At 36.9% G+C, this 14,125-nt stretch overlaps 1 protein-coding gene across 4 annotated transcripts in view; it reads left to right on the plus strand.

Moving 5' to 3' along the window:
• Window positions 1-14,125, plus strand: part of ACER3 (alkaline ceramidase 3) — a 180,544-nt gene that overhangs the window by 113,420 nt on the left and 52,999 nt on the right. For all 4 annotated transcript variants that reach the window (XM_049713619.1, XM_004279821.4, XM_049713620.1 and 1 more), the window contains 2 exons: window positions 186-267; window positions 9,047-9,082. In XM_049713619.1, the coding sequence (XP_049569576.1) occupies window positions 186-267; window positions 9,047-9,082 (118 nt within the window). The remainder of the gene's footprint in view (window positions 1-185; window positions 268-9,046; window positions 9,083-14,125) is intronic.

Raw genomic sequence — 14,125 nt, forward strand, 5'->3', positions numbered from 1 at the left:
CCTGGTCCCCATAGCCTCTTGGAGGCTGTAGGCAGTGTGGGTTCTCTAAGATGAGTGTGTGGTGGAGAGGAAATGATGGGCATCACTAGACCCAGGGGCAAGTATACAAGTGGTAAAACAGTGTTCTATTTGTTTTCCTAGTTATATATTCTAAAACAAGTTTCTTTCTCTTTTTTCTTTTTAAGGTTTGAATGTTTCAAGACAAAGAACTCTGTAAACTACCATCTGCTTTTTACTTTAGTTCTGTTCAGTTTAATAGTAACCACAGTAAGTCATATTTTATTTCTAACAGATTAAGCAAGTAAACTAGCCATTTATGGAGTTTGGTACATTTTGCTTCTAATGTTTGCTTCATGTTGTTCATAGTGAAATATTTCTACACAAAACTTACTTATAGATATTGCCCCTTTGTTTCCTGTTTAGGTGTTATTTCTCAACAAAAAGTTGAAACAACTTTTTAAAAAATCTGTTTGTTTTTTTTTTTACAGAAGGGGAAAAAGTCAAAAGGCAAATATTTACTAGCAATGGAAAACAATTAACTTTTCTTCATGGATTCACATATTACCTCCTATTTGTTAAAAAAAGAAATTGGCTCTGCTCCGTAGGGCCTAGTGTGACTCTTTTAATGGTTAACCTTTTCCAAATAGGTTGAGATAGCCAATCACTTCTGATCCTACCCTAGCTCTTTTTTCCTCAAGTGAATTACATTTTGTATTAAGAGATACTAATTTCAACAAGCTTTTATCACAAATCTACCATATCAGGCAGTAGAAAATACAAAGATGACTAAGAAGCAGTCACTATGCTTGAGGACCGCATTCTAGTGGGGAACTTAAACATGTAAACAAAGAATTGGATCGAAAGATGATAATTGCAGTCATACAGGTAAAAAACAGTTATATGATGATGAGATAAATGAGGATTAATGAATTGCTTGAGTGGGTCAAAGAAAACTGCAGAGAGGTGTACTTGAGCTGGGTTTTAATTGATTAGGAGTTCACCAGGCCCCTGGGTAAGAGTGTTATGAAGCACTTCTAAATAGACCATTATGTTGTCCACAGGCCTAGAATCTTGGAACACATAGTGAACTGTCGTTTTTAAGTGCTTAGTATGTGCCAGATACTCTACTGAGTGCTTTACATTTATTTTCTCATTAAATCATCACTGCCAGTGGAATTGGGAGAGATTTAATATGACTGGATCAAAGTTAAGTGGTGAGGAGTGAACAAGTGTAGTGAATCAGACAAATATCAGATTATGAAGACTCTTATATACCATGTTTAAATTTGGATTTTTATCCTCAAGGTAACATGGAGCCATTAATTGGTTTAAAGTAGAGGAAAAACATCAATAGATACATGTTTTAGAAAGACATGATTATGGATGATGGATTAGAGGAGTATGAGCCTAGACCTAGGGATTTTTGCATTTGCTTAGGCAAGATATGAGACTCAGACTGAAGTAAAATAACTGTCATAAGTAGTCCATGGTACTTGTGACCCACTAAGTAGAAAGGGGTAGAAATGGAGTAAACAGAAGGAATTGTCTACAATGATTCCTCAGTTTATGGCCTGGTCCTCAGAGTACGTAGTAAGTCCTTAACCAAGACGGGCAACTTGGAACAGGAGCAGATTTTGCAGGAAAGATAATGAGTAGGTTTGTGTCATGGGGTAGGGGTAGATAAGTTCACTTTGGAATGTGCTGAGGTTGAGGTGCCTGACATTAATGATATCTGAGGCTTAACAAGTAGGTTGGGCTAAAGATGTGGATTTGGTAGTTGTCAGGTTATAGGTAGTACTAGAAATGTGGGAATAGATGAACTGGCACAGAGATAGCATAGACCATTATGATGACCAAAGATACAACCCTTGCAGGGGACCTTCAAGATGGCGGAGGAGTAAGATGTGGAGATCACATTCCTCCCCACAAATACATCAAAAATACATCGACAGGGCTTCCCTGGTGGCGCAGTGGTTGAGAGTCCGCCTGCCGATACAGGGGACACGGGTTCATGCCCCGGTCCGGGAAGATCCCACATGCCACGGAGCGGCTGGGCCCGTGAGCCATGGCCGCTGAGCCTGCGCATCCGGAGCCTGCGCTCTGCAACGGGAGAGCCCACAGCAGTGAGAGGCCCGCGTACCGCAAAAAAGAAAGAAAAAAAAAGAACTCCAAAGTTAGCAGAAGGAAAGAAATCATAATGATCAGAACAGAAATAAATGGAAAAAAAATGAACACAATAGCAAAGATGAATAAAACTATAAAAGCTTGTTCTTTGAGAAGATGAACAAAATTGATAAACCATTAGCCAGACTCATCAAGAGAAAAATGGAGAAGACTCAAATCAACAGAATTAGAAGAAAAAGAAGTAACAACTGACACTGCAGAAGTACATGAGAGATTACTACAAGCAACTATATGCCAATAAAATGGACAACCTGGAAGAAACGGACAAATTCTTAGAAAAGCGGCTGGGCCCGTGAGCCATGGCCACTGAGCCTGCGCATCCGGAGCCTGCACTCCGCAACAGGAGAGGCCACAAGCAGTGAGAGGCCCGCGTACCGCAAAAAAGAAAAAAAAAAAAACCTCCAAAGTTAGCAGAAGGAAAGAAATCATAATGATCAGAACAGAAATAAATGAAAAAAAATGAACACAATAGCAAAGATGAATAAAACTATAAAAGCTGGTTCTTTGAGAAGGTGAACAAAATTGATAAACCATTAGCCAGACTCATCAAGAGAAAAATGGAGAAGACTCAAATCAACAGAATTAGAAGAAAAAGAAGTAACAATTGACACTGCAGAAGTACATGAGAGATTACTACAAGCGACTATATGCCAATAAAATGGACAACCTGGAAGAAACGGACAAATTCTTAAAAAAGCACAACCTTCTGAGACTGAACCAGGATGAAATAGAAAATATAAACCGACCAATCACAAGCAGTGAAATTGAAACTGTGATTAAAAATCTTCCAACAAACAAAAGCCCAGGACCAGATGGCTTCACAGGCGAAATCTATCAAACATTTAGAGAAGAGCTAACACCTATCCTTCTCAAACTCTTCCAAAGTATAGCAGAGGGAGGAATACTCCCAAACTCATTCTACAAGGCCACCATCACCCTGAAACCAAAATGAGACAAAGATGTCACAAAAAAAACTAGAGGCCAATATCACTGATGAACATAGATGCAAAAATCCTAAACAAAATACTAGCAAACAGAATCCAACAGCACATTAAAAGGATCATACACCATGATCAAGTGGGGTTTATCCCAGGAATGCTAGGATTCTTAAATATATGCAAATCAATCAATGTGATACACCATATTAACAAATTGAAGAATAAAAACCATATGATCATCTGAATAGATGCAGAAAGAGCTTTCAACAAAATTCAGCACACATTTATGATGAAAACTCTCCAGAAAGTAGGCATAGAGGGAACGTACCTCCACATAATAAAGGCCATATATGACAAACCCACAGCCAACATCATTCTCAGTGGTGAAAACTGAAACCACTTCCTCTAAGATCAGGAACAAGACAAGGTTGCCCACTCTCACGACTGTTATTCAACATAGTTTTGAAAGTGTTAGCCACAGCAATCAGAGAAAAAAAAGAAATAAAGGGAATCCAAATCGGAAAAGAAGAAGAAAAGCTGTCACTGTTTGCAGATGACATGATACTATACATAGAGAATCCTAAAGATGCTACCAGCAAACTACTAGAGCTAATCAATGAATTTGCTGAAGTAGCAGGATACAAAATTAATGCACAGAAATCTCTTGAATTCGTATTCACTAATGATGAAAAATTTGAAAGAGAAATTAAGGAAACACTCCCGTTTACCATTGCAACAAAAAGAATAAAATACCTAGGAATAAACCTACCTAAGGAGACAAAAGACCTGTGCAGAGAACTATAAGACTCTGATGAAAGAAATTAAAGATGATACAAACTGATGGAGAGGTATACCATGTTCTTGGATTGGAAGAATCAACATTGTGAAAATGATTATACTACCCAAAACAATCTACAGATTCAATGCAATCCCTATCAAACTACCAATGGCATTTTTCACAGAACTAGAACAAAAAATTTCACAATTTGTTTGGGAACACAAAAGACCCCAAATAGCCAAAGCAGTCATGAGAAAGAGAAAGAGAGCTGGAGGAATCAGGCTCCCTGACTTCAGACTATACTACCAAGTTACAGTAATCAAGACAGTATGGTACTGGCACAAAAACAGAAATCTAGGTCAATGGAACAAGATAGAAAGCCCAGAGATAAGCCCATACACATATGGTCACCTTATCTTTGATAAAGGAGGCAAGAATATACAGTGGAGGGGAAAAAAACCTCTTCAATAAGTGGTGCTGGGAAAACTGGACAGCTACACGTAAAAGAATGAAATTAGAACACTAACACCATACACAAAAATAATCTCAAAATGGATTAAAGATCTAAATGTAAGGCCAGACACTATAAAACTCTTAGAGGGAAACCTAGGCAGAACACTATTTGATATAAATCACAGCAAGATCCTGGTTGACCCACCTCCTAGAGAAATGGAAATAAAAATAAACAAATGGGACCTAATGAAACTTAAAAGCTTTTGCACAGCAAAGGAAACCATAAACAAGGCAAAAAGACAACCCTCAGAATGGAATAAAATATTTGCAAACGAAGCAACTGTCAAAGGATTAATCTCCAAAATATACAGGCAGCTCATGCAGCTCAATATCAAAAACAAACCCAATCCAAAAATGGGCAGAAGTTCTAAATAGACATTTCTCCGAAGAAGATACAGATTGAAAGGATGCTCAACATCACTAATCATGAGAGAAATGCAAATCAAAACCACAATGAGGTATCACCTCACACGGGTCAGAATGGCCATCATCAGGAAATCTACAAACAGTAAATGCTGGAGAGGGTGTGGAGAAAAGGGAACCCTCTTGCACTGTTGATCGGAATGTAAATTGATACAGCCACTATGGAGAACAGTATGGAGGTTCCTTTAAAAACAAAAAATAGAACTGTCATATGACCCAGCAATCCCACTACTTGGCATATACCCTGAGAAAACAATAATTCAAAAAGCGTCTTGTACCACAGTGTTCATTGCAGCACTATTTACAATAGCCAGGATATGAAAGCAACCTAAGTGTCCATTAACAGATGAATGGATAAAGAAGATGTGGCACATATGTACAATGAAATATTACTCAGCCATAAAAAGAAACGAAATTGAGTTATTTGTAGTGAGGTGGATGGACCTAGAGTCTGTCACACAGAGTGAAGTAAGTCAGAAAGAGAAAAACAAATACCGTATGCTAATACATACGTATGGAATCTAAAAAAAGAAAAAAAATTGTTTTTATGAACCTAGGGGCAGGACAGAAATAAAGACGCAGGCGTAGAGAATGGAGTTGAGAACACGGGGAGGGGGAAGGGTAAGCTGGGACAAAGTGAGAGAGTAGCACTGACATATATACAATACCAAATGTAAAATAGATAGCTAATGGGAAGCAGCTGCATAGCACAGGGAGCTCAGCTTAGTGCTTTTTGACCACCTAGAGCGGTGGGATAGGTAGGGTGGGAGGGAGACGCAAGAGGGAGGGGCTATGGGGATATATGTATTCATACAGCTGATTCACTTTGTTATACAGCAGAAACTAACAACACTGTAAAGCAATTATACTGCAATAAAGATGTTTAAAAAGAAAAGATACAAACCCTTTGTTACACTGGGCTTTTTATTCTCAGTGAAAACAAAAGAATATGCATTTATGATATACCCTAAAAGTTACAATTGATTTGTCTGTTTGACATTTAAAACCTGTCAATATGCAAATTCTTTTTAAGGGGGAGGGATAGATTGGGAGTTTGGGATTGACATGTACACACTGCTGTATTTAAGGTGGGTAACCAACAGGGACCTACTTATAAAAAAATAAAATTTAAAAAGATAAAATGAGAATGTCTCATTTTATAATGTCTAAGGAATTCAATAAGAATCAACATTTTAAATAAAAATTTAAATTTATACATTTAAGGTGTACCACATGATGATTTAATATACATATACATAGTGAAAATATTACTACAGTCAAGCTAATTAACATATCACATAGTTACTGTTTCCTGTCTGTGTGATGAAAGCACCTGAAATCTACTCTTTCAGTAAATTTCCAGTATTCAGTCCAGTATTATTAACTATAGTCACCATGCTGTACCTTGGAACATTGACCACTTGAGGGTCAAGTGAAAGAGATAGAGCCAACAAAGGAGGTAATCAGAGGTGTAGGAAAACCAGGAGAGCTTGATGTCACAGAGTACAAAGAGGTTTCTAGAAAGGGTACCAGTTGCCTCTGAGAGGCTGAATAAAATGAAATTGAGGTTTGACCCATAAAAAAGACCAAGTAACCTTAATGAGGGTACTGTCCACAGCAGATTGATGAAGGCAGAAGCTAGATTTCAGTGAGTTGAGAAGGTGAAAAAGATTGAAAGAGCAAAGATATTGTATTTCCTTATGTTTCTGCATTGCCCGGCGTAGTCCTTTGCATACATACTTGTTAATCAGGAAAGAGTCCTAGAATTTCAGAGGTGAAAGGAAGTCTTGTTACTATTATAAAAGAAGAGACTAATGTCCAGAGAGTTTTAGTGACTTTCCTGACCAACCAAATTTATATGGAGAATTGGTGGTAGAGTCAAGACAACTTACCTTTGTAAGTTAAGAGCTGATGTGGCTGAAAACTTAGGCTTGGGAGTCAGTCATATCTGAGTTTTGACCATCACTGTTACTTAATAACTGTGGGACTTTGGGTAACTTACTAAAGAGAGAGGTAACTCTCTGCTTTAGTTTTCCTCATCTGTAAAATTAATAATAGCATACATTTCACATTAGTTGTAAGAATTAATACCTGGCACATAGTAAGGACTCCATAATTCTTTTGCCTTAAAAAAATGCTTTTAAGAAGCATGCCCTTCTGTATTTCTTTTATTAGTAATGAGAATCTGAAATTATGTAAAGGAAAATTCGTATTTTGAAATAACAAATTTCAGAGATTAAAAGCATTCTGCCTTACTGAATTTAGAGTTATATAAATGTTCCTACACATCTTACTTAATCTGTTTTTTTTAATTTTTGGCTGTATTGTGTCTTCGTTGCTATGCACGGGCTTTGTCTATTTGTGGTTAGTTGGGGCTACTCTTCGTTGCGGTGCGCAGGCTTCTCGTTGTCGTGGCTTCTCTTGTTGCAGAGCTCGGCTCTAGGCACGAGGGCTTCAGTAGTTGTGGCTCGCGGGCTGTAGAGCACAGGCTCAGTAGTTGTGACTCATGGGCTTAGTTGCTCCGTGGCATGTGGGATCTTCCCAGACAAGGGCTCGAACCCGTGTCCACTGCATTGGCAGGTGGATTCTTAACCACTGCGCCATTAGGGTAGCCCCTACACATCTTACTATTAAAGCTCTATGGGTGCTTCAAGGAAATAATCTCTTGCTGTGGTGAGGGAACTTCCTCCAGGAATAAGAAGTTCTATAGACAAATGATAAAATTACATAAAATTTATGAGATCAGCACTACATTAAATGAGGCTGTAGAGATTCGTAAGAATCGTCCTTTCTGTCAAGAAGATTATTGCCTTGTAGGGGAGAGAAACAAACTAATAAATGCCATGAAGTTTGTATATGGACAGTCAGGTAAAGAGGATGAGTGATGGATTCTGCTTAGCAGAGAAGGAGTCAGAAAAGATTTCAAGAAAGAGGTATAGTTTGAGCTGAATCTGGAAAGATGAGTGTTTACCAGCAGGGGGTAATTTCTGAACAAAGTAAAGCACAGCATGTTTAAAGATACAGAAGCATGAAACTAGCATATCTGTTGGAGCCTAGGATGAGAAAGAGACAAGAGGAGAGGAATAAGACTAAGCAGAAAGGCCGGAGCAAGATTATGGAAGACTTTGAAATTTGGACTTTGTCTTGCATGTGATAGGAGTCATTTCAGGGTTATGATTTAAATTTTGACTCCTCTCTACCATGTCATTTTAAAGGTGTACTGGTTTTCGTTTTTTTAATTCATACATTTTGGGCTGCATTGGGTGTTCGCTGCTGCGCGCGGACCCCTCACTGCAGTGCCCCTCCCGCCGCGGAGCACAGGCTCCAGGCGCAGGGGTCCCAGCAGCTGTGGCTCACGGACTGTAGAACAGGCTCAGCAGCTGTGGCCCTCTGGCCCAGCTGTTCCGCGGCATGGGGGATCCTCCCAGACCCCAGCTCGAACCCATGTCTCCTGCACTGGCAGGCGGACTCCCAACCACTGCGCCACCAGGGAAGTCCCTAAAGGTGTACTCTTATAGGGCAATAAATGCATGCAGTAAAGAGGCATTGAACTTAATCACCCACATGACACTGGAGCCTAAACTAGGGTTTGTGTAACTTTCGTGTATTTAGGTGAATGAATTAGAGGTTTTCAGAAGCAGAAGAAAGGACAAGAAATTTGTTTTAAATATTTTCACCTATTAGCACATATTATGCGCTAAACACTTGCACATATTTTGGCTTATTATTACTCACCACTGTTATTCCCATTATCCAGATAAGGAAAAATGAGTCTTTTGGTTAAGTGACTTGCTCAGGCATGTAGCAAGTAAGTGGCAGTTTAAAATTTAGCTCCTGTCTCTAAGTCCAGCATTCTTGCTGCTGTAGAATAGATCTGCTGCAGGGATTGTCAGCATAACTTCTTCAGCCCTCATGAGTTATCCACGCATCTCTGCCTCTCCTTGATGCTGATGCAGAGGCAAAGAGACCAGAGTAATCCACAACAGCTTTGAAACATTTAGTTTACCATGATGTAATGAGCACTGGGGCACACCCACCTGTAGGTAACAGCCCTTTTGTGGCATGCCACCTAATCTGATTGGTTTTATATGGCTGGAGTCAGATCTAAGAAGCAAGACTAGGGAAGCAGGAGACCAGAGTAGCAGGAATAGGTTTTCTTTCCCCTTTGTAATGCACTTCATTTACATGTATTTCTTTTAATATTTTTCAGGTTTACCTTAAGGTAAAGGAGCCTGTATTCCATCAGGTAATTTTTAAAAATTATTACACATTTTATTATTTAACACTGCCTTGTGTTTTCCTTTTCTAGTAAATTATATGCATATACAACTTCTGTAAATGAAGTGGTAGATGTTTTAGGAAAGAACAGTGTTTAAAACAGAGATTACAAACAAGTTCCTACAGAAGCACATGTAAGCAAAATAGGAATATACCAAGAATAGTCAGTGCCCAGGCCGCACTGGCTATTGGTAGATAGTCATGCAGGTGCAACATTGCTCTTATAAGCAGAAAAAAAACCAGGAAGCATTATACACATGCACGTGTAAACAGTCTTTTTTATGACACTATTTTCTAGAAAAGATAAGGGGAAAATACTCAAGGAATGTTCAATCTAACATATTTTAAGTAATTTTTTGAGGTGGACGGTTATTTATTTTGAGGGAAACAAACATAGGAAACTTTGGTATGAGAAATAATAACTTAAGTGCATCCTAGAATGAAACCAGAGTAAAATGAAGTATCAGACCCTAAATAAAGAGAGCTATTATTTATTGAGTGCTATGATGTGCCTGGTCACTATGCTTATTACTACATAGACCCTAATCTCCCCAGCAGTCCTACAAAATATGAATTACTGTCTATATTTTAAGGGAAATGAGCTCAGAGATACTAGGTAATTTGTCCCAGAGTTACACAGTTATTAAGGGACAGAGCCAGGGCTGTAACTAGATTTGTTTGACCCCTGTCATCCTTCCTTTAACAAAGCGGGTAGATAGATAGATAGATAGATATGATAGATATGATAGGTAGATAGATAAAGGATGAATAACTAAATAAGCATTCAAACAAGCACACATTTCAGGAGGATTAGAGGCCTTGTACTTTTAGAATATTTTGTGCTTATATAAAAAGGTAAATGTTCCTATAATCTTTTAAACTTAAACTAGACAATATCACCTGAAATCTGTTTCTTGAAGAAATAAATTCCAAATCCACGTTATTGTGCCTTGCTTTTTTCCACAGGCCAGCTGAAAGTAGATGTACTAACGTAGATATTATGGGGGTGGGGCATCCTCACTTTCCTGTTTATTATAGCTTGAAGTGATGTCATTATATATTTACCCCTTTATTAGAAATATTTATTGACACTGTAAAAAATGAAGTTTATTTACGTGAAGAATACTTCAGTTTTTATAAACTTCTTATTTGCCTTTATAAGAAAGAAAAATAATAACCACAAAAGAACAAAATTTGGAAACTTTGAGTTAAGTTTTCTAAGTTTATTACCATTCAGTTTTCTGTTTTGTGTTTTTGACTTATTTGACACTGTGTTTATGTAATAAAAGGAACAAACTATTCATATAACTTTTCATGCTGCAATTTCCATGTGTTTTTCCAGTAATAAATATTTTCTTCTCTGTGTATAGGGAAAATACTTAGATATCTGTGTATGATAGGAAGGTAGGCAGGATGAAAACACATAGCTATGGCTTATATCCTAGGCTTAGAGATTAAAAATCAGGATAGGGAAGTGAAGAAGTAAAGGAATGCTAGGGTGAAGTAGATAAGCAATCTGAAGGTAAGACATTCATTCATCAGGTGTTTACTGTGTACTTTCTCATTACCAAATTCTGAGCTGGAATTTGGAAATAAAGAGGCAGTAGAGCACAGACTTTTAAGATCCAAAGTGAGGCAGACCTGGATTCAAACTAGTCTCTCTGCTTATTCACAGTATACTCTGGATAAGTTACTTAACTTCTTTGAGCTTTGGTTTCCTCGTTATTCAGCAAGCACTTTTTAAGTGCCTTCAGTATGCCCAGTGCTGTACTAGGCACAGGAGATGTACAAGTGAGTGAAATAATGAGGTCTCTTGCTCTTTTAGAGCTCATAGACCGCATCTCTAAAGTCGGTATAATAATCTCCTATAGTTGTCTGAGTATTAAATGAAATAATGCATTTAAACCTTAGCACATAGTAAAACACTCAGTAAATGTTAACTAATATTAATATACTAAAGCACATAAGACATGGCTGCTGGTCTCAAAGAACTCACTATCTGGTCAAGAAGATTGACTTGTAAAAACGTATTTGTAGTATATTCGTTTTGTAATAAACATGTAAAAGTAGTACTAATGTAGGCAAGGGCACAGTCTGTCTGTTTAGATGACTCAAAATAGGATTACAAAATACAAAAAATGCATGTAGCTAAACTATTACTTACTCTAGTACTGAAGAACAAGTTAAGGAAAATAGCCCACTAGTTTGATACAATAGTATTCCTCTCTGCTTTGTAAAGTTTTATTTAAAGAGACCTTTGCTTCAAATGTCTAATCTAATCCTACGCTGGTCTGTAAAGTAATTAGAATTGATACTTTCTATTGATATTTATACTTAAGGCTTAAAAAAAAATCTTTCCCTAATTATTTTCTGGGTATCATTCTTAAGAAAAGAGAACTTCTTTTTCTGAGAATCTTCTAATTGTCAAAGTTTGGAGTATTACTTTCAGTTCTTTCAGGTAACTTGATATTTTTATGTGTAGAAACTTAGAAAAATTGTTTTAGAATTTGTAAGTAGAAAATTGTTTTGAAATTTGTGACAAGATTTACAATATTTTTCAAGATCTTAAAAATAATGGAAAAGGAAGGAAAAGCAGTGTGGTCTAATCTAAAGGAGCTCTGATTAAGACTGGAATCTTGATTTCTTACCACTTTGATTTCTTGAAGTTCAGAATCTCTATTTCTTGCCATTTTGATATCCACCAACGAATTTCTTGCTGTACCTATTCTTCAGTATCTTCATCTGTAAAATGTTCAAAACAAGGAAAGGTACTATTTCACAAGGATTATATAAAAATAATTAAGGTAATGCAAAGCACAAGGCAATAAACATACTAACACTGTGTGATACTAAAAGTATTTAGTAAGATGTGCATAAATTTCTGCCTATGATGATCATGGAAAGCTTCTAAAAGGAGATATTTGAGTTGAGCTAGAGAGATAAGTAGCGATAGTACAATTGAAAGTATCTGTCACAACAAGGATGATTGTCTTACTAACCAGATTAGCTTCCCTGAGGGAGAATATACTGATAACAGTTCTACTTTACTGTATTAAATCCAAGGTGATCCAAATATCTCCAAAAGAGAGCCAAATGCCATTTATTCGTTTTGATGACCTTGCAAAGGATAATAGATCACATAGCTGTCACATTCAATAGAAACACCAGCATATCTCAAGAAAGAAAACAAAAAGAAAAGCATACATGAGAATAGACTAAAAGAACATTTAAGAAGTTATTGAACCCTCTTAAAGTAGCTAATTGACAAATCAGTAGTTGAATATCTCAGATGAGATCTCATCTAATGTCTCAAAGAGTACTGTTGCTTAAAATCTTCTTGCCAAAGTAGATGTCTCTGAAAGATTGTTTCTAGACGTGACATACCAGTATTTTATTACTACCCCTTCTAATTTGACCTTCAAGGTTTGCAAGAAAGAGCACTATGTAAACAATGTGAAAAACAGGAACTTAAGTAGATTTTTAAAAATTCTATTATGTTTCATTTGTGCCATTTTATTACAAATTAGGGTAGAAGGAAACTACTGTATAAGCACACTTGGAAAAGAAGATGACGTTTTTTAGTATCTACTATGTGCTAAATATTATATATTCTTTCATATAGTTTATATAGATTGACTCACTCATTATCTTACCAAACTATCAACAAACCTGTTTAGGAATTATCTTCATTTTATAGGTAAGGTAACTGAGAGTCAGAAGGGGTTAAGTAATTTGCCCAGTGTTTCTCAACTAGTTAGTGGCAGAACTGGAAATGGAAGCCAGATCTTTTTCTCTCCCCCAAAGCCCATATTGCTTTTATGATATGATATGTCGTTATAGCAGATTACTTTGGAATCTAATTTATTGTCAGATGTTTTTCAAAAGAATAAAAAATACTATTTAGATTTTTGTGCAATAGTGAACTTGGAAAAATGTGAAGACTGAATATGTAAAACTTAGGTATAGCTGTGGTTGACTTTAAGTAAACTTCAATTCAGTTATCAATTCAAAAAACTGCCCGAAGTCAAATATAAGTGAAGTACTTTGGGAATAAAAAGAGATTAAGTAATTTTTATAGAAGGATTTCAGGAAGGCTTCACATAGGAAATGACATTTGAGCAGGATTTATTTGACCATGGAACCCTTTTTTATTGAATATTTCTTAATATCTCTCAGCACGGTGGTATTCTGGGGGACTGTTTGGGAAATCCTGTGCTAAATACGAGATCCTGCAGAACATGAGAAGAGAAAGAAGGCTGGAACCAAACTGTGAATCACTGGCTGTCATGCTGGAGTTTGAAACTTATGATTTTGCCATTGACAGAGGCATAAGATTATAATATCTGTTTCAGATAATTCTGGCAGTTGTATGTAGGATGGATTAGAAGGCTGTATAGTTTGGGCAGAATTAAGATTTTAAACCAATTCTGAATATACCTACAAAAACTATGTTTTTACCAATAGACCACATTGCCTTATGAGACTTATGAAATTGTTTTATAGTTAAAAAGTAATATCTACATTTAGCTTATTACTATTTAAACTATCCTCTACGTATGTAGGAAGCACCAACGTTTTAGCCTTATCACATGAGAATAAATTTATATATTAACTCCCAAAATAAAATGCCTCTTACATCCCTATTTTGACTATGATTATAGAAATATGAAACCGTAGTCACCTAGTTCAGTCCCTTCATTTTACAAATGGGAGTCCAAGGCTAAGATAAATGAAGTGATTTATTCAAAGTCATGTACTGAGGCAGTAATGAGGTGGTAGAAAAATCTAGAATCCCCCAACTGCAGCCCTTGGCTTTTTCTGTTAGAGGTTCTCTTTACTATGTTTGGGCAATTGAATGAGTCCATTACAAACTGCAAATGCCGAAATCCCATTACCTATTACCACCATAGGTTCCCACTCACTGGGGCTTTATCCACAAATCCCTACCTGATCTCCCACCCTAATAAACTGTTCGTGACCACAGGTGAGCTGAGTGTCTTTCTCCTAGAGT

This window comes from Orcinus orca, chromosome 8 (assembly GCF_937001465.1).
Source record: "Orcinus orca chromosome 8, mOrcOrc1.1, whole genome shotgun sequence".
Classification (NCBI taxonomy): Eukaryota; Metazoa; Chordata; class Mammalia; order Artiodactyla; family Delphinidae; genus Orcinus; species Orcinus orca.